This window comes from Elephas maximus, chromosome X (genome assembly GCF_024166365.1).
Source record: "Elephas maximus indicus isolate mEleMax1 chromosome X, mEleMax1 primary haplotype, whole genome shotgun sequence".
Lineage (NCBI taxonomy): Eukaryota > Metazoa > Chordata > Mammalia > Proboscidea > Elephantidae > Elephas > Elephas maximus.
Window position 1 is genome coordinate 141,496,201 of NC_064846.1, and position 24,675 is coordinate 141,520,875.

At 36.1% G+C, this 24,675-nt stretch overlaps 1 protein-coding gene across 1 annotated transcript; it reads right to left on the reverse strand.

The window, feature by feature from the left end:
• Nucleotides 1-18,771: 18,771 nt before the first annotated feature.
• LOC126068822 (ATP synthase subunit g, mitochondrial-like) lies at nt 18,772-24,439 on the reverse strand. The gene is made up of 2 exons (XM_049871518.1): nt 24,288-24,439; nt 18,772-19,087 (listed from the first exon to the last, which is right to left on the reverse strand). Exons 1-2 carry the CDS (start codon nt 24,437-24,439, stop codon nt 18,772-18,774), a joined length of 468 nt encoding a protein of 155 aa, XP_049727475.1.
• Nucleotides 24,440-24,675: the final 236 nt, after the last annotated feature.

Here is a 24,675-nt window from a genome sequence, read left to right on the forward strand (position 1 = left end):
GTATATTCCCCTTGAAATTCCTAAGCACACACTAATCATAAACAAGTGAGTTTACAGCTTAATTTCTCACTACTTGCAAGTAGACATAAATCTTACCTGGAAGAATGGCCTTCAATCCAAGCCTAAGGAATACCCACACAAATATAATTACATGCATATAGTTAAAATTTATAAAATGAACAAGGAAATGAGGCACCATGAGAAAGTCAGAAAAAAGGTAGATTCAGGTACACAAAAAAATGTCATAGGTAGAAATCATCAGACATGCAACATAAAAAAAATTATGCTTAAAATATTTAATGAAATAAAAAAGAAATTGAAAATAGCAACAAGAACCTATAAAAATAATTAAGCAAATTACAAAAAAGAATCAAATACAATGTCTAGAAATAAAAATATTACAAAACATGGTCATAAAAACTGGAGATCAGCTGAACAATAGATGAGATGGAGAAGAGGAAAAATTAATAGTTGGAGGACATACATGAAGACATTGTTCAGAATGTACAATGCGATAAAGAAATAGTAAATATGTGCAAGGAGAAATACAATATAGAATAAGACAGTCTAATATCTTTGAATATTTCTTCTCCATGTTCTCTAGTCTCTGCCAATATAACGGCAGAAAACTTTCCAGACTTGATAAAAGACACTAAACCTTGTGAAGTATTTTTAATGATCACATTCTTTGTCATAAAACAAATGAAAAATAAATAAATTGCAATAATACAAAATATGCTCTCTGACACAAAGCAATTAAGGTGAAAATTAGTAAGGAATGATAGCTAGAAAAACCCTGTGTATTTGAAATTATAAAACATACTTCAAACAACTCATGCATCAATGAATAAACCATACTAGGTAGATAGACAGACTGACAGGCAGACAGACAGATAGATGATGGATGGATGGATGAGAGAGAAAAAGATTTTTAAAATACAATAAATCAAAATATTTATTTTGGGAAATAAAAAGGTTGAAACTTGTGAGCCAAATATAAAACTAAAAAGGACAACAGAATAAGTCTAAAGAAAACAAGGGAAAGACATAATATAGATACAAGCACAAATAAATAGATTATAAATAAATAAGAAAAAAAGAAAAATAGAGAAAATCTCTGACAGGCAGAAAGATAGGAAGGCAAAAATAAAATATATTAGGAAGGAAAGGGGCACAATAAAAATGCCACAGAAAACTAAAATTTAAGATAAAATATACAACTGCATGTCAATAGACTTAAAAACTTAGCTCACAGCTTGTTTCTAAAAATATTTTTAAATAATATTGACCCAAAATGATACAGAAACTTAAAAACTTTGCTCACAGCTTGTTTCTAAAAATATTTTTAAATAATATTGACTCAAAATGATATGGAAAACATAGTCTTATTAAATAGATAAATTGAATCAATGCTTTAAAATCTTCCCACAAAGAAAATTTCATGCTCAGCAAGTTTTACCAGTGAGCTCTAAAAAAAATTTTGCCAGTTTATTCAACATACTACAAAGTCTAGAGAAACGCAGAATAGTCAACCTGATTATAATAATCAAGATTATTGTAAACTTGATGCCATAAAATAAACAAAGTATAAAAAATGACCACTCTCAATCATGAATTGAGATCAGGGTTTGCAAACATTTTTTGTAATGGACCAGACAGTAAATAACTTAGGTTTTATGGGCAAGTTTCCATCACAATTCCCCACCTAGTCTGTTGTAACACAAAACCAATAATACACTGTATGTAAATGAATGAGAATGTCTGTGTTTTATGAAAAACTTATTTACAAAAACAGGTGGTGTGTCAGATTTGACCTACAGGCCATACATCTCAGTTCCCTGATCTAGATGCAAGAAATTCTAAACAAAATATGAGCAACTTGTAGAAATTGCTTGCGGTGCCCCTCCCAAGTGCCTTACCAGTGGTGTACACATTCTCTGGCAATACCGTGATCATCTCTGGAGAATTGACTTCAAATAAGGAAAGCCAATTCATTGGGAAAACCTGCTGCAAAAACCAAACCCAACTCCTAGTGACCCTATAGGACAGAGCAGACCTGACCCATAGAGTCTCCAAGGTGATAAATCTTTACAGAAGCAGACTGTCACATCTTTCTTCTGCAGAGAGATTGGTGGGTTCAAACCACAGACTTCTTGGTTAGCAGCCAAGAGCTTTAACCACTGCACCACCAGGGCACTGTTAAAAAGCAAAGATGCCACTTTGATAAGTAAGGTGCACTTGATCCAAGGCACGATCTTTTCAATCCCCTCGAATACATGTGAAAGCTGGACAATGGAAAAGGTAGATCAAAGGAGAATTGACATATTCAATTGTGGTGTTGGTGAAGAATATTAAATATACCATGGATTACCAGAAGAATGAACAAATCTGTCATGGAGGAAGTACAATCAGAATGCTTCTCAGAAGGATATGTCATCAGGAAAGACCAATCTCTAGAAAAAGACATGTCATCAGGAAAGGCTACTCTCTATAAAAAGACATCATGTTTGGTAAAGTAGAGGGTTAGTAAGAAGTGAGGGTAACCCATCATGAGATGGATTGACACGGTGGCTGCAACAATGGGCTCAAACTTACCAAAGATTGTGAGGATGGTGCAGGACCAGGCAATATTTCATTCTGTTATACATAAGGTCCCCATGAGTTGGAACCAACTCCATGGCAACTAGCAACAACAAGGAAAGCCATCTTGTCAAGGTATATCTTGTTGTTGTTAGGTGCCGTCGAGTCGGGCTACGACTCACAGAGACTCCATGAACAAAAGAACGAAACATGGCCTGGTCCTGTGCCATCCCCACAGTCATCAAATTGAGCCTGTTGTTGCAGCTGCTGTGTCAACCAATCTCATTGAGGGTCTTCCTCTTTTTCACTGGCCCTCTACGTTACCAAGCATGATGTCCTTCTCCAGGAACTGATCCCTCCTGATAACATGTCCAAAGTGTGTGACACTTAGTCTCTCTATACTTGCCTCTAAGGACCATTCTGGCTGTACTTCTTCCAAGAGAGAACAATTTGTCAGTCCATGGCATATTCAATATTCTTCGCCAATGCTGTAATTCAAATGTGTCAATTTTTCATCCATCTTCCTAATTCATTGCCCAGCTTTCGCATGCATATGAGGCGACTGAAAACACCACAGCTTGGGTCAGGAGCACCTTAGTCTTCTAGGTGATATCTTTGCTCTTCAACACTTTAAAGAGGTCCTTTGCAGCAGATTTACCCAATGCAATGCGTCTTTTGATTTCTTGACTGCTGCTTCCATGGGTGTTGATTGTGGAGCCAAGTAAAATGAAATCTTTGACAACTTCAGTCTTTTCTCCATTTATCATGATGTTGCTTATTGGTCCAGTTGTGAGGAATTTTGTTTTATTTATGTTGATGGGTAACCCATACTGAATGCTGTGGTCTTTGATCTTCATCCGTAAGTGTTTCAAGTCCTCTTCACTTTCAGCAAGCAAGGTTGTGTCATCTGCATATTGCAGATTGTTAATGCATCTTTCTCCAATTTTGATGTCCCTTTAATTCTTCATAGAGTCTACCTTCTATGATTACTTGCTCAGCATACAGACTGAATAGGTATGGTGAAAGGATACAACCCGGACACACACCTTTCCTGACTTTAAAATACTCAGTATCAACTTGTTCTGTTCAAAGGACCGCCTCTTGATCTACATACAGGTTCCTTATGAGCACAATTAAGCGTTCTGGAATTTCCATTCTTTGCAATGTTATCCATAATTTTTTATGATCCACACAGTCGAATGCCTTTGCATATTCAATAACCAAAAAAAAAACACAGGTAAATATCTTTCTGGTGTTCACTGCTTTCAGCCAGGATCCATCTGACATCAGCAATGATATCCTTGGTTCCACGTCCTCTTCTGAACCCGGCTTGAATTTCTGGAAGTTCCCTGTCAATGTACTGCTGCAACCGATTTTGAATGGTCTTCAACAAAATTTTACTTGAGTGTGATATTAATGATATTATTCAATAATTTCCAAATTCGGTTGGATCACCTTTCTTGGGAATAGGCATAAATATGGCTCTCTTCCAGTCGGTTGGCCAGGTAGCTGTCTTCCAAGTTTCTTGGCATAGACAAGTGAGCACTTCCAGCACTGCATCCATTTCTTGAAACATCTCAATTGGTATTCTGTCAATTACTGGAGCCTTGTTTTTTGCCAATGCCTTCAGTGTGGCTTGGACCTCTTCCTTCAGTACCATGGTTCCTGTTGTATGCTACCTCCTGAAATGGTTGAATGTTGACCGATTCTTTTTGGTATAGTGACTCTATGTATTCTCTCCATCTTCTTTTGATGTTTCTTGCATTGTTTAATATTTTTCCCACAGAATCTTTCAATATTGCAACTTGAGGCTTGAATTTTTTCTTCAGTTCTTTCAGGTTGAGAAATGCCAAGCCTGTTCTTCCCTTTTGGTTTCCTATCTCCAGGTCTTTGCAGGTGTCATTATAGTACCTTACTTTGTCTTCTTGAGCCGCCCTTTGAAATCTTCTGTTCAGCTCTTTTACCTTATCATTTCTTCCTTTCACTTTAGCTACTCAGCTGATTTCCAATTTTCCTAGGTTCGTACTTTCTACATTCCACGCTCCAATTATTAATGCGTGTTTGCTGATCTTTCTTCTCATTTTGAGTCATGCAACATCAGCAAATGAAGGTTCCAAAAGTTGACTCCATCCATCTCTTTAAGGTCAACTCTGCTTTGAGGAGGCAGCTTTTTCCCAGTTGTCTTTTGAGTGCCTTCCAACTTGAGGGGCTCAACTTCTAGCACCATATCAGAAAATGTTCCACTGCTATTCATAAGGTTTTCACTGGCTAATTCTTTTCAGAAGCAGACCACTGGGTTCTTCTTCCTAGTCTATCTTAGTCTGGAAGCTCAGCTGAAACCTGTCCACCATGGGTGACCTGGTGGGTATTTGAATATCCGTGGCATAGCTTCTGGCACCACAGCAACATGCATAATACAACAAACTGGCAGACTAGTAAGGTACACCTAAACCAAAACCAAACCCTTTGCAGGTGAGCCAATTCTGACTCATAGCAACCCTATAGAACAGAGTAGAACTGCCCCATACAGTTTCTAAGGAGCCGTTGGTGGATTCGAACTGCTGACTTTTTGGTTAGCAGCTTTAGCTCTTAACCACTACACCACCAGGGTTTCTTTCCAAGGTACACCTAGAACATTATAATACACACCCTGCACATGTACCACCCTACTGGGAGCAGCCAATGATGAACTGATACGGATTACAAAAGTCCGGTCCCCTTTTCTCAAGGCAAGAAATCTCTGGAGTGGTACATCAAGACTAGACTGTTACCTAAGTCTTACCCATTCTGCTTTCTTTACTCCTTTACAAGTTTTTTTTTCCTGAAGAGAACTCTCTATAATTCATTTTCACCCAACCATCTGTCTGTGTTTAGTTTCCTGAATTAAGACACAAACTGAATCGCACAATGTGAAAAAAAATAACAAAGTATAGTTAAGTTGGATTTTTGCAAGGACGCAAGATTGGTTTAACACTAGAAAAATAAATAATATATTGTTAATAGAATATGTATAGAATAAAAGAGAATATCATATGAATTTCAATAAAATCCAAATTCGTTCATTTAAAAAACACTTCCTAGCAAATTTGGTATACAAAAGAGATTCTTTAACATCAAAGTCAACTATGAAGTGAAAGAATAAGACAAGGATGGCTGCTATCATCACTTCTGTTTAGTACGTAACATAGAACTTAGTTGTGTGCAGTAACATAAGGAAAATCAAATTAAAAATACAAGAATTGGAAAGGAATGCACAAAATTGTTATTCACTGAAGATAATTGTCTTCATAGAAAATTTAAAAGTAGTTACAGATAAATTACAGACTTAATATAAGAGTTTATCAAGTTTTCTGGATAAAGAAATTAATATACAAAGGCAAGTGCAACCTAACCTACACACAAATAGATCATGTAATTATAAAAAAAAAAAAAAAACTTTACAGTAGCAACAAAAATATAGCTAAGAATACATCTAACGAAAATTTTATAAGGTCTTTTTAGATATAATTACAAAACTTAATATAACACAGTAAAGAAAACCTAAATGAATAGAAAGACTTTGGGACATATCATAAATATGTTAATACACCACCAGGCTTTCCTATCCTCCAGAAAATGTCATAAATAAAGTTAAAATATAAGTCATAGCATAAGAACAGTTGCTTAGAATGATTCTACAGGACTCAGTATTAGGATCTAAAAAAATTGTATATGTAAATATAGACATATGACCTCTGGTGGCATAGTGGTTAAGAGCTGTGGATGCTAACCAAAAGGTTGGCAGTTCGAATCCACCAGGCACTCCTTGGAAACCCTATGGGACAGTTCTACCCTGTCCAATAGGGTGGCTATGAGTAGGAATCGACTCAACGGCAATGGGTTTGTTTTTTTTGGTATATATATACATAAACCAAAAAACAGATAATATATGTGTGTGTGTTTGTGTGTGTGTATACACACAAACACACACACATAATATCTGTTAATGTTGTAAAGGATATAAACAAGTAGTTTACAGAAGAAAAATCCTAAATGGCTAATGACATAAAAAAAATTATAAGAAAATTTTGGTATCATTGCATACCCATTTGATCCACATCTACTTAAAGTGTCCAATATCACGATGTGGTAGCAGGAAATTGCAGGAACAGAAATTTTCATACACTACTGACCGGAATGTAAAATAATTGTTTTATACAAATCAACGGCCCAAATCCAGGGGAGAGCACCTTCTCCCTGCTGAGACATAAATAACAGGTTCTTTTTAATAAGGTAGTTAGTAAAAGTTCCATAATTACAAGATTTTGACATCAGTCAGGAAGGCTTACCTTTCACTGAAAGTAATTTTTCTACATAGAAAGATGTTTATTTGTTACTCAAGTCAAGGAAATATTAAGTAGGGTATTCTCGTTTTATGTGCACTGATATTTCAGCCTCATTTGACCAGGTCTCTTCTTTTTAGGTATTTTATACCTGTGATTGTGAGTAGTTGTTTGGGTTTCACTTTTTAAAATCAAATCATCCGACTCATAATTTTACTATGGTATGAACATAAAGTACCATTAAACATCGTGAGCATATGTAATTTGCAATAATAATGCACAAGTCAGAAGAGAATGTAATTGGGTCCTAAAACAAAGTAAGTTCTTGAACCTGTTATCTATCTACAAAATTTATTCTGCCTTTCAAGGCTGATATGACAGTAGTAATTTTATAAGCCTGGTTGAAAAACCAATCTGAATTTGAAAGAAATTTTCATTACTTTTCTTAGAGCTCCAGTGTGCAGTACATAAATTGGAAATATTCACTTGTCAAATATACCATATCCCATTTTCAGTTCTATTGTAATCTCTATCCTAAAATCATTCTCTGTGTGTGATACCCTGGCAGGGCTTCTAGTATGAGAACTCCAACAATCTCAAACATGACAAAGCAGGAAGATCTCACTGGCACAGAATGCATTTGTAAAAATTGCAAGACTCCTCCATAAATAAAAAAAAAAAAAAAAAAAAAAAAAAAAAAAAAAAAATAGCATCATTTAAATAATCATTTTAATAAATATCAATATCTAACACTCTATATAATATTTTCACCTACTTTTATTTCCCTACTCCCAGCAACAAATTATGGAAAAGCAATAAAATCAATGAAATCTGCAGTATCCTACTTATCCAGCTCGAATAAATTCTCAAAACAGTAAGTGGTTTTCAGACGTATTTGGAGCTGTTAAATGGTTCTGAAAGGCTATGAAGAAGTTCAAACAGAACAGATGCAGGGGGAGTAAAAATGTAAATTTATGCTCCACTCCTCTAAGCAACAACCCTTGGCATTTTGGTCAAAACGTTTACTGTTACAAACAATTCTATGACGAACATCATTAAAACAGCCAATGCATTCACCAAGTACGTTGCTAGTGACTTTTTAAGGTGGATATCTGGAACCAGAATTGCTAAATCTACATACACACATTTAAAACCTTAGGAAATTTTGCCAATACTGTCCCCCTCCCCGCCCAGGGTTATACAAAAACAGTTACCGTGGAATCTGTTACAACTCATGGGAATCCCACTTGTGTCAGCATAGCACTGTAGCTCCATAGGGCTTTCGGTGGTTAATTTTTCAGAAGTAGATCTCCAGGCCTTTCTTCCTAGGTTGTGCTAGTACAAATTAACAATGTATGAGAGTCAGCACGTCTTCCTCCCCTTGTTCCCACTGTCAAATCTTTAAAAGCTTTTGACAATGTGACAGGCAAACATGAATATACATTCCTGGTCTCACCTTTGATGTTAAACATCTTTCCAGAGGAGTGTTGATGCTTTGAGAACATCTGCTGGGCTCCTCCTGATCATATTTCTCAACAAATTGTCTACTATTCTTCCTTATTGAATTGAATTGAATGTTACCGTTTTCCTTTAATTGGGTAATTCCTCAATATATTATGAATAGCTATCCTTTGGCTCTTTGATGAAAATGTTGCAAATATCTTCTTTCACTTTACACATAAGTTTTAATTTTATGTTTGCAGTGATCAGACAGAAATAGTTTGCTTTTATATAGTTAATTCTATCTTTTTTATTTTCTTTATGTCTTTAAGGTTTGGAGTATTGCATAAGAAACTTAATCTAAGGATGGTAGAAATATTCTCTCATACTTTCATCTAATCGAAATAAAATGTTCTTTCCTTAAACCAAGAATCCATCTAAAATGTATTGTTGTATATAGGGTGAGGTAGGTAATTAAAATTTTCTTACCAAGTGGATGACCGAATAGTCACAACACCATTTCTTGACTATTCTCTCCTTTGCCCACTGATGTAAAATAGCACCTTAAGCATTTACTAAATTATATATATTCATATATAAAAGACAAAAACCAAATCCTTTCCTGTCGAGTCGTTTCAGACTCATAGTGATCCTATAGGACAGAGTAGAATTGCCCCATAGGGTTTCCAAGGAGTGGCCAGTGGATTTGAACTGCCAACCTTTTGGTTAGCAGCCGAGCTCTTAACTATGGCACCATCTGTTTGTCTCTGGATTTTCTACTGTGTATCATTGCTCTTTGTTTTTTATATACATTTAGTACTATCCCACTGTTTTAATGCTATTATTTTATTACTATTTATTCATAGTAGAGAAAAATCTTCATTTTCCACTTAAAATATATATATTTGGGGTTACTTTTATATAATCTTTCTTCAAGAGAATTTTAGAACCCTATCGAGTTATTGAAATTGTATTTAACATTACACATAATATTTAAGCTGGTATAGCAATATAATTTGCAAAGGATGATAGTTTTCTCTTTTCCTCTCTAATATGTATGTTCCTTTTTTATTATTCTTTTTATAGTTCATTGCCAAGAATTACCTGTGTAATATTTAATAATAGGAGCTAACCTTGTTTTTTTTTCCTGATTTTTATGGGGAAACATTTTTCAACATTAAAAAAAATTGCTTGTGTTATGTGATGTAGCTTTCTGATAGATTTGACTGATAACATTAAGGAAATTTTTTTTAATTCCTAACTTGTTCTACCTTTTTTTATAAGAGAGATAAAGAATTTTTTATCAAATATTCTTTCAGCATTTATTTTTCCCTTCCTTTCAGTTGTGGAGTGTAATAATGTACATTGACACATTTATCACTGTTGAGCCGCTCTTGCGTCCCAAGAGTAAAACTTGTTTGATTTTAATACAGAGAGACTTTAGTGTATTTGTATCTTATTTAGACTTTCTGCCTTTATTTTCATTGTCTGATTGGGGTACAGGTATGAGTGTTTGTGTATTGTGTGTGTGTGTGTCTGCTCTGTCCTTACCAATTTGGTTTCTCAGTCATAGGCAAGCCCCAAAAAATGAGCGTGAAAACTTTCAGAGTTTTTTTTCCATGTTCTGTAAATATAGGACCCTGGTAGAGCAGTGGTTAAGATCTCAGCTGCTATTCAAAAGGTTGGGAGTTGAAATCCACCAGCCACTCCTTGGAAACTCTATGGGGCAGTTCTGCTCTGTACTATGGGGTTGCTATGAAGCAGAATCCACTTGACAGCAATGGGTTTGGCTTTTTTTTTTGGACAATAAATATATATATATTATTAATATTACAAGCCAGTCCTACCAATCTTTTAATGAGGATCATATATTATTCCCATTAAAAGATTGGTAGGACTGGTTTGTAATCACTGTCTGGATTTGGTGTCTGTTTAGGGTGGAGATTTAACCAGTTCTTCAATTTGTTTTTTTTGAATTCTTATATATTCAGGTTTTCTATCATTTTGACCTACATTTGAGTAAATTATGTTTTCTCAGGAAATAAATTTTCTCTAAATTTTTGCATGTACTGATGATGTAATAGACGGGATTACATTAAAAATATTTTATACTGTCTTTTGGTTCCCTTATCAATTTTTAAATAATTCATTCATCTATCTTCCTTCTAAATATTCTTCATTTCTTTCCTCTTTGTGTATTTCCACGTATTTGAAACTGTCTTGGAGGATTTTTATCTTAGGAATAAATAAAGACTGCAATCAACCAACTTGACCTCATAGACTTATACAGAACACTCCACCCAACAGCTGCAAAGTATACTTTTTTTTTCTAGTGCACATGGAACATTCTCTAGAATAGACCACATATTAGGTCATAAAGCAAGCCTTAGCAGAAAACAAAACATGGAAATATTACAAAGCATCTTCTCTGACCATAAGGCCGTGAAAGTGGAAATCAATAACAGAAAAATCAGGGAAAAGAAATCAAATACTTGGAAACTGAACAATACCCTGCTCAAAAAACACTGGGTTATAGAAGACATTAAGGAGGGAATAAAGAATATAGTATGCAACGAGACTGAAAACACTTCCTATCAAAACTTCTGGGGCACAGCGAAAGCAGTGCTCAGAGGTCAATTTATATCAATAAATGCACACATACATAAAGAAGAAAGAGCCAAAATCAGAGAACTGTCCCTACAACCTGAACAAATAGAAAGCAAGCAACAAAAGAATCTGTCAGGCACCAGAAGAAAAAAACAATAAAAACTAGAGCAGAATTAAATGAATTAGAGAACAGAAAAACAATTGAAAGAATTAACAAAGCCAAAAGCTGGTTCTTTGGAAAAATTAACAAAATTGATAAACCACTGGCCAGACTGACTAAAGAAATACAGGGAAGGAAACAAATAACCCGAATAAGAAATGAGATGGGCTATATCACAACAGACCCAACTGAAATTAAAAGAATCATATCAGATTACTATGAAAAATTGTACTCTAACAAATTTGAAAAGCTAGAAGAAATGGATGAATTCCTAGAAACACACTACCTACTGTTGTTTTTTTTTTTTTACCTAAACTAATACAATCAGAAGTAGAACAACTAAATAGACCCATAACAAAAAAAAGAGATTGAAAAGGTAATCAAAAAACTCCCAACAAAAAAAAGCCCTGGCCCGGATGGCTTCACTGCAGAGTTCTACCAAACTTTCAGAGAAGAGTTAACACCACTACTACTAAAGGTATTTCAAAGCATAGAAAATAATGGAATACTACCTAACTCATTCTATGAAGCCAGCATATCCCTGATACCAAAACCAGGTAAAGACGACACAAAAAAAGAAAATTATAGACCTGTATCCCTCATGAACATAGATGCAAAAATCCTCAACAAAACTCTAGCCAATAGAATTCAACAACATATCAAAAAAATAATCCACCATTTTTTATGCAAGGTTGGTTCAAGATTAGAAAAATAATTAATGTAATCCACCATACAAATAAAAAAAACATAAAAATAACATGATCTTATCAATTGATGCAGAAAAGGCATTTGGCAAAGTCCAATGCCCATTCATGATAAAAACTCTCAGCAAAATAGGAATTGAAGGAAAATTCCTCAACATAATAAAGGGCATCTTTTTTTATGCAAAGCCAACAGCCAACATCATCCTCAATGGAGACAGCCTGAAAGCATTTCCCTTGAGAACAGGAACCAGACAAGGATGCCCTTTATCACCGCTCTTATTCAACATTGTACTGGAAGTCCTAGCCAGAGTAATTAGGCTACACAAAGAAATAAAGGGCATTGGGATTAGCAAGGAAGATGTAATAATTATCTCTATTTGCAGATGACATGATCTTATAAACAGAAAGTCCTAAGGAATCCTCAGGAAAACCACTGAAACTAATAGAAGAGTTCAGCAGTTTCAGGTTATGAGATAAACATACAAAAATCAGTTGGAATCCTCTACATCAACAAAAAGAACATCGAAGAGGAAATCACCAAATTAATACCATTCACAGTAGCTCCCAAGAAGATAAAATACTTAGGAATAAATCTTACCAAAGATGTAAAAGATCTGTACAAAGAAAACTACAAGGTACTACTGCAAGAAACTACAAGGGACCTACATAAGTGGAAAAACATACCTTGCCCATGGATAGGAAAACTTAACATTACTAAAATGTCTATTCTACCAAAAGCCATCTATATATACAATGCACTTCTGATCCAAATTCTAACGACATTTTTTAATGTGATGGACAAACAAATCACCAACTTCATATGGAAGGGAAAGAAGCCCCGGATAAGTAAAGCATTACTGAAAAAGAAGAAGAAAGTGGGAGGCCTCACTCTACCTGATTTTAGAACATATTATACAGCCACAGTAGTCAAAACAGCCTGGTACTGGTACAACAACAGACCCATAGACCAATGGAACAGAATTGAGAACCCAGATATAAATCCATCCACATATGAGCAGCTGATATTTGACAAAGGCCTAGTGTCAGTTAATTGGGGAAAAGATAGTCTTTTTAACAAATGGTGCTGGCATAACTGGATATCCATTTGCAAAAAAATGAAACAGGACCCATACCTCACACCAGGCACAAAAACTAACTCAAAATGGATCAAAGACCTAAACATAAAGTCTAAAAAGATAAAGATCATGGAAGAAAAAATAGGGACAATGTTAGGAGCGCTAATACAAGGCATAAACAGAATACAAAACAGTACTAAAAATGATGAAGAGAAACCAGATAACTGGGAGCTCCTAAAAATCAAACACCTATGCTCATCTAAAGACTTCACCAAAAGAGTAAAAAGACCACCTACAGACTGGGAAGAAATTTTCAGCTACGACATCTCCGACCAGCGCCTGATCTCTAAAATCTACGTGATTCTGCTAAAACTCAACCACAAAAAGACAAACAACCCATTTAAAAATTGGGCGAAGGATATGAATAGGCACTTCACTAAAGAAGACATTCAGGCAGCTAACAGATACATGAGGAAATGCTCTCAATCATTAGCCATTAGAGAAATGCAAATTAAAACGATGAGATTCCATCTCACTCCAAGAAGGCTGGCATTAATCCAAAAAACACAAAATAATAAATGTTGGAGAGGCTGTGGAGAGATTGGAACACTTCTACACTGCTGGTGGGAACGTCAAATGGTACAACCACTTTGGAAATCGACTTGGCATTTCCTTAAAAAGCTGGAAATAGAACTACCATATGACCCAGCAATCCCGCTCCTCGGAATATATCCTAGAGAAATAAGAGCCTTTACACGAACAGATATATGCACACCCATGTTTACTGCAGCACTGTTTACAATAGCAAAAAGATGGAAGCATCCAAGGTGTCCATCAATGGATGAATGGATAAATAATTTTTTTTATATTCATACAATGGACTACTACGCATCGATAAAGAACAGTGATGAATCTGTGAAACATTTCATAACATGGAGGAATGTGGAAGGCATTATGCTGAGTGAAATGAGTCAGTTGCAAAAGGACAAATATTGTATAAGACAACTATTATAAGATCTTGAGAAACAGTTTAAACTGAGAACACATTCTTTTGTGGTTACAAGAGGGGGGAGGGAGGGAGGGTGGGAGAGGGTTATTTACTGATTAGATAGCAGATAAGACCTACTTTAGGTGAAGGGAAGGACAACAGTCAATACAGGGGAGGTCAACACAACTGGACTAAACCAAAACAAAGAAGTTTCCTGAATAAACTGAATGTTTCGAAGGTCAGTAAAGCAGGAGCAGGGGTTTGGGGACTATGGCTTCAGGGGACATCTAAGTCAATTTGCGAAATAAAACCTATTAAGAAAACATTTTGCCTCCCACTTTGAAGAGTGGCGTCTGGGGTCTTAAACGCTAGCAAGCGGCCATCTAAGATGCATCGATGAGCCTCAACCCACCTGGATCAAAGGAGAATGAAGAACACCAAGCTCACAAGGTAATTAAGAGCCCAAGAGACAGGGCTACATGAACTAGAGACTGCATCATCCTGAGATCAGAAGAACTAGATGGTGCCAGGCCACAACCGATGACTGCCCTGACAGAGAACACAACAGAGAACCCCTGAGGGAGCAGGAGAGCAGTGGGATGCAGACCCCAAATTCTCATAAAAAGACCAGACTTAATGCTCTAACTGAGACTAGAAGGACCCCGGCCGTCAGGGTCCCCAAACCTTCTGTTGGCCCAGGAGAGGAACCATTCCTGAAGCCAACTTGTCAGACATGGATTGGACTGGACAATGGGTTGGAGAGAGATGCTGATGAGGAGTGAGCTACTTGCACCATGTGGACACTTGAGACTATGTTGGCATCTCCTGTCTGGAGGGGAGATGGGAGGGTAGAGGGGGTTAGAAACTGGCAAAATGGTCACAAAAGGAGAGACTGGAAGGAGGGAGCGGGCTGACTCATTAGGGGGAGAGTAAATCAGAGTATGTTTATTTTAATACAGAGTATGTAGTAAGGTGTATATAAGTTTATATGTGAGAGACTGACTCGATTTGTAAACTTTCACTTAAAGCACAATAAAAATTATTTAAAAAAGAATAAATAAAATTTGCTCAGGTTTCTCATGTATATAAACTCATTTAGTGTATTGCAAAATAGTCATGGCAAAGCAAGCGAGTAAGACCTCAAGACATTCTTTTAGCATTGGAGAAATCAAAATCAACAATTACACTGTTAGTTTAAATGTCAGAGTCCAGATCTTTAGATTTCAGGCTTTTAACCTTTTAACGAGTGGTCTCAGGGAGGAGACTTGAGCACACCTTGAACTCAGAGGAGGTCCCTCACAGCTAGAGTCAGAGGTCAGTTGTGGGGAGCAGCAGGCTTCTCAGTCTTTAGACAGAGTCAGAGAGGCCTTCTGCTTCTGCCTTCTCCCCAAATGAGCAGAAAACCATGGGTATATATATCCTGTTGTGCTGTCATGTTCAACTATAAACGGACGTTTTCTGGCCTCTTAAGAGATCGTTGTATGACATATGTGTGTTCTGTTAATTTATATGTGGTTTATTGCCAATGAGGGAATTGGCATATGACATATTTATAGTCTTGTTTACTACATGTTTCAAGGCCAAGTTAAGTAATTATAAATGATGGGAATTGTTTAGTGACATAGTTACGTTTTGTTAATTTATAGAGATATGATTAACGTTACATTCCATTATCACAGGTGCACAGCCCAATTACAGAAAGTTATTTACGACCTTCTTCCGATACTTCCATTATCTTAATTTCAAGGTTGGACCAACTTTCTAACGACTTACAATTAATGGTTAGAGAGCATTATAGAAGTATATATGTTTCTAATGCTAAATTCAGAAATTCTCTGTTTAGAACTTCACATTATAAGTGACTTATATTTAAGTATTTAAAAACACTACAAAAACATCATAACAGTGTAAAGAGCATCATAGAAGCGTACATAATAGTGACTTACACATATGTGCTTTTTAAGAAGGTTATAGAATCAGGTGTGATTTGAGAGCCTACAGAAAGCACACATAACCGAAACATTATTTTGATTACATGTTTGAAGATATACGTTTCCCCCTGAATTCCTCTTTGGCTTTACTGCAATGTTTTGGTATAAAGTATCCTCATTTTTCCTCATTTGCATATTGTTTATAATTGCCATTATAACTAACTTTAGCTTATTGTATCATTATTATCATCATCATTTACCTTTTTAAAGGACAGTTGCATTTTCCATTTTTATTGCATTGCATTCTATTCTCCTGTTGCATTTTCCATTTTTACTACATTACATTCAGTGAATGTGACTTATAGGAGCTTTTCCTTTTCCAAATTTTTGATATTGTTTTGAGTTTTTGCACAAAATTTTTTCCAAACATGTTTGAATTTTTTTTTTTATTCTCAGTACTCGTCATTCTTAATCACATTATTTAAATCTTCTGCATTATCAGTTAAGTTTGGTCTATTTGATCTACGAGTCCCAGGGTGGAGCAAATGGTTAATGAACAATGGCTGCTAACTGGAAGTTTACAGGTTCAATTCAACCCAGAGGTGCCCTGAGAGAAAGGCCTGGTGATGTACTTTAGGGAAATGAGCCATTGAAAACCCTGTGGAGCACCGTTCTACTCTGACACACATGGGGTTGCCGTTAGTCGTAATTGACTTGAAAGCAACTGTTTTTTCACTTCATCTACCATTTTTTTTCTTTTTAAATGCACACTGAAGTCCCACTAATATGATGGATTGGTTAATTTTCCATAAAATGATCATTTGTATTTGGCCTTAAGTATTTTAAAGATAAATTATTAGGAATAAAAAGATTCAAGACCACTATTTTTTTGGACTGAAACTTTTATCAATATTAAATAAGCCTTTATGTACAATTAATGTGTTCTTCATGAATTCTATTTTGTGTAAGATCAATACTACACTACCCATTTTCCTTTTGTAACAATAGTAAATCTTTCTTGGTTCCTTTACATTTATCAAGTTCAATTTATTCCATTTTAGGTTATTTTTGTTGAAAATTTTGTATCCTATATTTCTGCTAGTAGTCACTTAAATTTTCTCTCAGGGTACATCAGTTCTCCTTCTTTGGTAAAGTAACATATTTTCATTTTATAAAAGGAAACATTTTCAAATATACAGGGGATTATATAACAAATGACAATTTGCCCACCAATTAGATTTACCAGATACTAACATTTTTTTCATCTTTTATACCATTACCTTGAACTAATACTTAAACTTCCATTTTACTACCAATGTCCAGATAGAATCAATAGTTATATTTTCCTTTTGAAAACAATAGCCATACTATACTATCTCTTTCTGAATTCCTCATCAGTCAGTTTCATTACTTTCCAAAGATTTTATTTCCTGGTAGTCATTTTTTAGCTTAACATATCAGTAATTGTTATGGATCAAATTGTGTCTTCCCAAAATGTGTGTTGTAAATTCTAACCTCTATGCATGTGGTTATGATTCCATTCGGGAATGGGTTGTGTTTGTTATGTTAAAAATACAAATTAGTATAGGGTGTGTCTTGAGTCAATCTCTTACAAAATATAAAAGGAGGAGATTAAGGAAGCAGAGAGGGAGGAAGAGAGATGCCAAACCACCAAGAAGAGAGTCCAGGAGTAGATGCTCAAAAGAGACAAGGCCCTTTGTCCAGAGCTGACAGAGAGAGAAAGCCTTCCTCTAGAGCTGGCACCCTGAATTTGTACTTCTAACCTCTTAAATTGTGAGAAATTGAATGCCTGTTTGTTAAAGCCACCCCCTTGTGTTATAGCACCACTAGATAACTAAGATGGTAATCATTTAATTAAAATTTCCTTATTAGTGAATATCTCAACGCTATTTCTTGTTTCCCATATATTTGTGTTGTTTGTTGTTGAATGTGTATAAGTTTTTGCGATTCTCACAGGTTAGCTGTACACATATTAATATTTCTGAATATTTGTCTGACGAAAAATGCCATTATTTTGCTTAGTTATTTGCTATAGAATTCTGGATGCCAAATCATTTTATATCAGGACTTTGAAGATGTTGGATATGTTTTTGTTTGTTTGTTTTTTTCCACTAGCTTCCATTGTTAATGATTGGAAGTCTGATGCCAAAATGATTTTCACAATTATATAGGTAGGTTCCCCCATCCCACTCCATTCTCGCTTTCAGAATTTCTCTGTTTCTTGATGTTTTACAGTTTTGCTAGATTATGTCACTAGCTGTGGATCTTTTTACACTAGCCTTATTTTGATTGGCTCTTAAACCCTGAATATGTTTATCTTTTTTCAGTTGTAAATGTGTTTCTCTTTTTTAGTAGATTAATTCCTCTTCATTTGCTTTTTGTTAGTTTTGGTTTGTTTTATTTTTTGCTTTTTAGATTTTTTTTTCTGTATATTTTGGAAGTCTAAGACTGATTTCCCATGTTTCTTAACTTTTGGGGTTTTTTTTTCTTTTTCATATTTTACATCTCTTCCTTTTTGCTCATCTTATTAGTTTTTTTCTTTTATTTTTTCATCTTTGTATCTTTAACTCTTATTTTAAGCTGTGTTCATTCAATTGATCAGGCCTTCAATCTTATCATATAAAGCCAAAAAAAACCCAAACCCGTTGCTGTTGAGTCAATTCCGACTCATAGCGACCCTATAGGACAGAGTAGAACTGCCCCATAGACTTTCCAAGAGCGCCTGGTGGATTCGAACTGCTGACCCTTTGGTTAGCAGCCGTAGCGCTTAACCACTACACCACCAGGATTTTCTATCATCATATACATGTGCATAAATATAAGAACTTCTTAAAAGTCTGTTCTTTTTTTGTTTCATTTTCTTCACATAGAAGTCTAATCACACATGGTCCAAGAATGCTCAAATAGTAAACCAAATATCATCAGATGTTAAAGATTGATCTTCAAACATCATAGCCAATGATGCCAACCTTGCCTATGATCTCACAGATACGAAACGACATCCACACTTCAGTGGCCGCCAAACCAGCCAGCAGAGCTTCCTTAACTGTGAGATATTTGAAGCTATTAGCTTGAGCACTATTGAGTATTTTTTTCAAGCTCCAAATAGCTGTAAGAATCTCAGCCAGGGTTGGAGGAGCCAACTCCACCATGGCATAATGCCAAAATGAGGCCAATCCAGGTTTTAAGTAAGTCACAGCAGTTTTTACCATCACCAGAGCCTTCTCCACCAGGCTAGGGTCGAATTGGGCCGTGGATCTAGGATGGAGAGCCTGTTGCCCCCAATGACCGGCTTCTGCTCATTTTTTTTTATTGCAGCTTGCTCCTATATGAATTCAAGGTCTTAGATTCTCTCTGGGAGTGCTAAGTAGCAGTTTAGAAGGTCCTTTCTTGTCTAAATGTTCTCTGTTTTTCTCAGTGTAAAGGTTTTCCTGAATATTCAGTGATTCTTGATTTTTATGAATTAAGGATTATGTTGGCAATAGGAAATGACTAATAATGGATTTTCCTTTGCAGCTGCATACGTCTGCTTCCCCACCTGGGGGATAACTGCTAGTCTCGTGTGCAGAGGCAAAAACTGCCAATAGACGGGTAAAGGTTCTAGGTGAGGGACAGCATGTAGACACTTATTTGTTAAAATAAGGGGTATTTTGCTCTGATGCATGAGGTATTTAGGGCACTTACCACCTGAGCAGATCTCTTTCCATTCATTCTTCCTCTGTATGCTTTCTGAGGATTCTGAATCACGTCTTGATCTGCTTTTGTCTCTCAGCCTCTACATGACACTCTTTAGTGCAGTGGCTCTCAACCTTGGGTTCACATAAGACTCATCTAGTCTTACGTGAAAATCCCAATGCCCAGACTTCAGTCCACAACAATTAACTCAGAATTTCTAGAAAGGGGCCCAGGCATCAGTATTTTTTTTAACGTTCCCTCAGTATTTCTAATGAGAAAAAGCAAGGCTCAAAATCTGAACTGAACTACAGTATGAGATGGAGCTGGAATGTTTCCCTCTCTATCAGTTCAGAATGCAGTTCTTTAATTATACCAGTACAGTTATTATTATTTATTTTTTAATCTGATGTCAGTATTTTTTAGTATCTGTTTTTATTTCCCTAGAATTTTTTCCATGCATATTTTTTATGTTGAAGTTTCCTCTTCTATTAATTGATTCCCTCCTTTTAACCAATCTTTAGAAATTTTCCTAAATATCTGAACTACCTGTTTCACCAGTTCTTGTTTTTCAGCATTTTATGGATGTATGCTATTTTCTGTCATTTTACGAAATATTACCTGGGCAGGGAAGTGCATGGGTATGATCAGCTTGCCATAATGATCTGATCTCCAATGTTGGCATATTTTACCATTCTTTTTTTTTTTTGAGTGTACATTCTGTATGTTACCATGAAAACTGAGTTATTTGGAAAGTATTACTCACCTTTCTTTCTAACCTTACATTTACAGTCATTATTCATAAATGTACTTGGTCATACTGCTAGTTTTTGTTATGGCAAAGGAATTGGGGACCATGACTCTCATTAAGGAGGTGAAAGCAGTCAAAGTGAAGTCAAGGATACAATTTTTGTCTTTTAAATATTTATTCAAGTTTTAAAGAATTATACAAGTGTCCCCTCAATTAAAAACAAAATTGAAATAAATACAACCAAAACAAGAAACGCCATAAAGCAAATAGAGCTAAGTCTTCAACTGTTTTCAGTAATCTTGAATTCTGACTGTCCTCTGATTTCCCATATTTCAAAGACTGTCCTCATCAACCACCCTCTACCCCAGATTTATGTGTGATTCTCAAATAGACCTACCCTTCCCACAACTAAACTCTCACCAAGTCCTGTGGATCTTATTCCCTAAATACTTCTTGTATCAATTTCTGCACCTCCACTACAATTACCATCTTGTGATTACTCTCAAGATCAAGTAATTATTTTCCTGCTATCCTCACAATTCAGGTGTCATATTGGAACGGGACTCTATATTGTAAAATAAGTATCTGATGTCACTCCACTGCTTAAAATTCCTCACTGTTTTGCATTCCTTTAGAATGAAGTCAAAATTTTTTAACTTGGCTTGCCTGCCTGACTTTTCATCATCTGGCCCTGCTTACCAGCCACGTCTTTCACCATTTTGCTAAAAAACAAAACAAAACTAAGCTCTATGATTTACAATAAGGAGCCTGGGTGGCGCGATTGATTTGAGATTAGCTGCTAACATAAAGGTTGTTGATTTGAACCCGCTCAGCCGCTCTTAGCAAGAAAAATCTGGTGATCTGCTTCCTTAAAGATTACAGACAAGGAAATGCTATAGAGCAGCTCTACTCTGTAACACATGAGGTTGCCATGAATTGGAATCCACTCAATGGCAACGGGTTTGGTTTATTCGGTTTCATAGCTCACAGCATGATAAACACAATTAATATCACTAAATTGTCCATGTAAAGAATGTTGAAACGGCAATGTTTGTATATACGTACTTATCATACACACACACACACACACACACACACACACACACACACACACAAAAGCTCTATTTGTAGTGAATTTCCTTGAATTACTTGAATTGCCATGCTCTCTCTCTTTGGGGCCTTAGCATGTATTCATCCTCCCACTTGTCCACTCTCTCCCTCCACATTATTTTCTGCTTAAGTTCTATTCATTCTCCAGGTTTCAAATGAAATGCCACTTCAACAAGAAAAATGGTCCTGAGAAAGTCAAGTCTTAGGTATGTGCCTCTGCTATGTGCTCTATAGCTTTAAACTTCCACAAACTGTATTGTGACTAATTGTTTTCCTTGAGCCCCCATTACAATATAATCTGTACTAAGGTAAAGCAATGTTTGTGTTATTCACTCCAGCATTGCCAATACGTAACCCAGTGCCTAGCACATAGTAAGAACTCAGTAAATATTTCTGGAATGATCAAATGAATGAATGGAATAGGAAATAAGGCAGGTATATCTTGAGCACAAATAATAATGGTATTTTTCCTTTTTCCATTAAACAAAGTGTCTTAGTTATCTAAGGTTGCTATAACAGAAATACCACAAGTGGATGGCTTCAACAAAGAGGAATTTATTCTCTCACAGTCTAGGAGGCTAGAAGTCTGAATTCAGGCCGCCAATTCCAGGGGAAGACTTTCTCTCTCTGTAGGCTCTGGAGGAAGGTCCTTGTCATCAATCTTCCATTGGTCTAAGAGCTTCTCCATGCAGGAACCCCGGGTCCAAAGGATGCTCTACTCCCGGTGCTGCTTTGTTGGTGGTATGAGGTCCCCATGTCTCTCTGCTCACTTCTCTCTTTTATATCTCAAAAGAGATTGGCTGAAGACACAACCTAATCTTGCAGATTGAGTCCTACCTCATTAACATAACTGCCTCTAATCCTGCCTCATTAACATCATAGAGGTAGCATGTACAACACGTATCAGATCACAGAAAGGTGGACAATTCACACAGTACTGGGAATCGCGGCCTAGCCAAGTCGACAGATATTTTTGGGAGACACAATTCAATCCATGACACAAAGTAATACAATAACATTGGTATGAGGTGAAGGTGTCTTTCTTTTCAGTGACCCTGTATACCATATCATGGATCTCTACATAAGATTAATTGGCTTATAGGAAGTTGAAAAGGCCTATTTTTGTCTTTTTCTTGTCTGCTTTGTTTCCACTTCTCCCCAGATATCTGTCTAATAGCTTCTGTTTTCTATTTTCTCAGGCGGTCAAAAAGGGCAACTATTTGTTTCTTTTTTAAAAAAAAATTTATTATGGTAAGATGTATATAACAAAAGTTTTACGGTTTTAACCATTTTAAGTCTACAGTGCAGTGCCATTAATTATATTCACCATGCTGTTCAATCATTGCCACAATATATTTCCAAAAAAATTTTATGACCCCAAGCAGAAAATCAGCACTCCTTAAGCAATAACTTCCCATTTCCCCATCCTTCCAGTCACTGGTACCCATTAATAAACTTTTGCCTCTAGGCATTTGCCTATTCTAAATATTACATATACATTGGATCATACAATATTTGTCCTTTTGTGTCTGACTTATTTCACTCAGCATAAAGTTTTCAAAGTTCTTCTATGTCTTAGTATGTATCAGAGCTTCATTTCTCTTTATGGTTGAATAATATTGCATTGTATGGCTATATCACACTTTGTTTATCCATTCATCTGTTGATGCCCCAGGCGACCCCGTATGTTAGAGTAGAACTGAGCTTAATAGGGCTTTCTAGGCTGTAATTTTTACAGAAGCAGATAGCCAGGCTTTCTCCTGTGGTGCCGCTGGGTGGGCTCAAACTGCCAACCTTTAGGTTAATGGTCAAGTGTAAACCGCTTGTGCCACCCAGGAATCGCTCGTTAAGATGGATGCACAAAATAATTTGGAAATAGTCTGCTCTGCTCCTTCTAGAACCAGAGGCCAGGTTGCCTCTCTGGGAATGTAGGCTGCTGCTTTAAGATGGCCGTGCTGAACTGGGGGAGTTTGGGGTGCAGGCAAGTAGAAAAGCAAAGCTTTCCCGCCATTTATATGTTAATTTTTTCTTGATTCAACATTCATTTAGTTGCTGAAACCCTTTGACTGATTTTCAGAGTTCTGACAAAGTGGGTTTTGCACTTTTCTCCAGGTTTGTTTGGTTTGGTGTTTTTTTTTTTTTTGGTTGTTGCTGGGGGATGAGAGCATGAAGGAGTCCTGGTGGCGAAGTGGTTAAGAGCTTGGCTGCTAATCAAAAGATGGGCAGTTCAAATCCACCAGCCACTCCTTGGAAACCCTCTGGAGCAGTTCTACTCTGTCCTACAGGGTCTCTATGAGTTGGAATCAACATGACAACAGGTTTAGTTTGGCTTTGGAGAGCATGAAGCTGCCTGAACTTCTGTCTTAAAAGCCTGCCTTCTATGTTTCTTTTTGAATGGGACAGTCTCCATTTATGCCTGTTTTCTCAGTATAATTAAACATATCCTCTTTTATTCACAAAATTGTCCCAGTTTGGACAATAAATTATGTAATCACCCTATTTAGACAAGGTCCACATCTTTTTTTTTCTTTTAAACTCTTGCAACAGAGTTTTATTTATGCCTCTTGATAGGCAGCCACAATTTACGTTTTAACCAATAACCTGCCCTTTTCTGGGATCTGTCCATACCACTGAAACACAATTTACATATGTTTATAGAAAAGGGAATAAATTAGGCTCAGAAGGTTGAAAGGTAAAGGGATTAATGAAGGCATTTCTGTTGGGGGTGTTCATCAGTGACTATTCAATTACAGCCACCACTTTGAAAACGGTCATCTTAGAGTCACCTCTGGCTTGTCATTATCTATCATCTGTCTGCTCTGCAGGAAGCTGGGTTATATGCTAATATTCCAAATCTGACAGTATTTTGGTTTTTAAGATTAATATACACATATTGAATATAAAAAAAAATAACTGTTTACTTACCTGCAGAGTTGTAACTTAGTAATTCTTTTTGAATAAAATTTGAACATGGAAAAATAAAAATGGTGAGCTACACACTTGTAACCTGAACATGCTTGTTGCTGATTAATTAGTAACCGTGGAAACTGGTCAATGGCTGTGTTGGTCAAAGCCATGAAATGGTCTGGCTTATGTTAGAAAAAACTGTGATCAGACTACTGGCTGAAAAATCAATCAGCTCTCCAAGGAGGAATAATTACTGGAAGAATGGCTTCATAAATACACCAAATGACTACCATCACATAATTTTTAGGCGGGAATAACCAAGTTGATGGCTCCTGAAATCAGAAAATGGTAATACCTGGTTCAGGGCACAGCCAAGCCAGTTTACCTCCATCAAAGGCATGCAGTT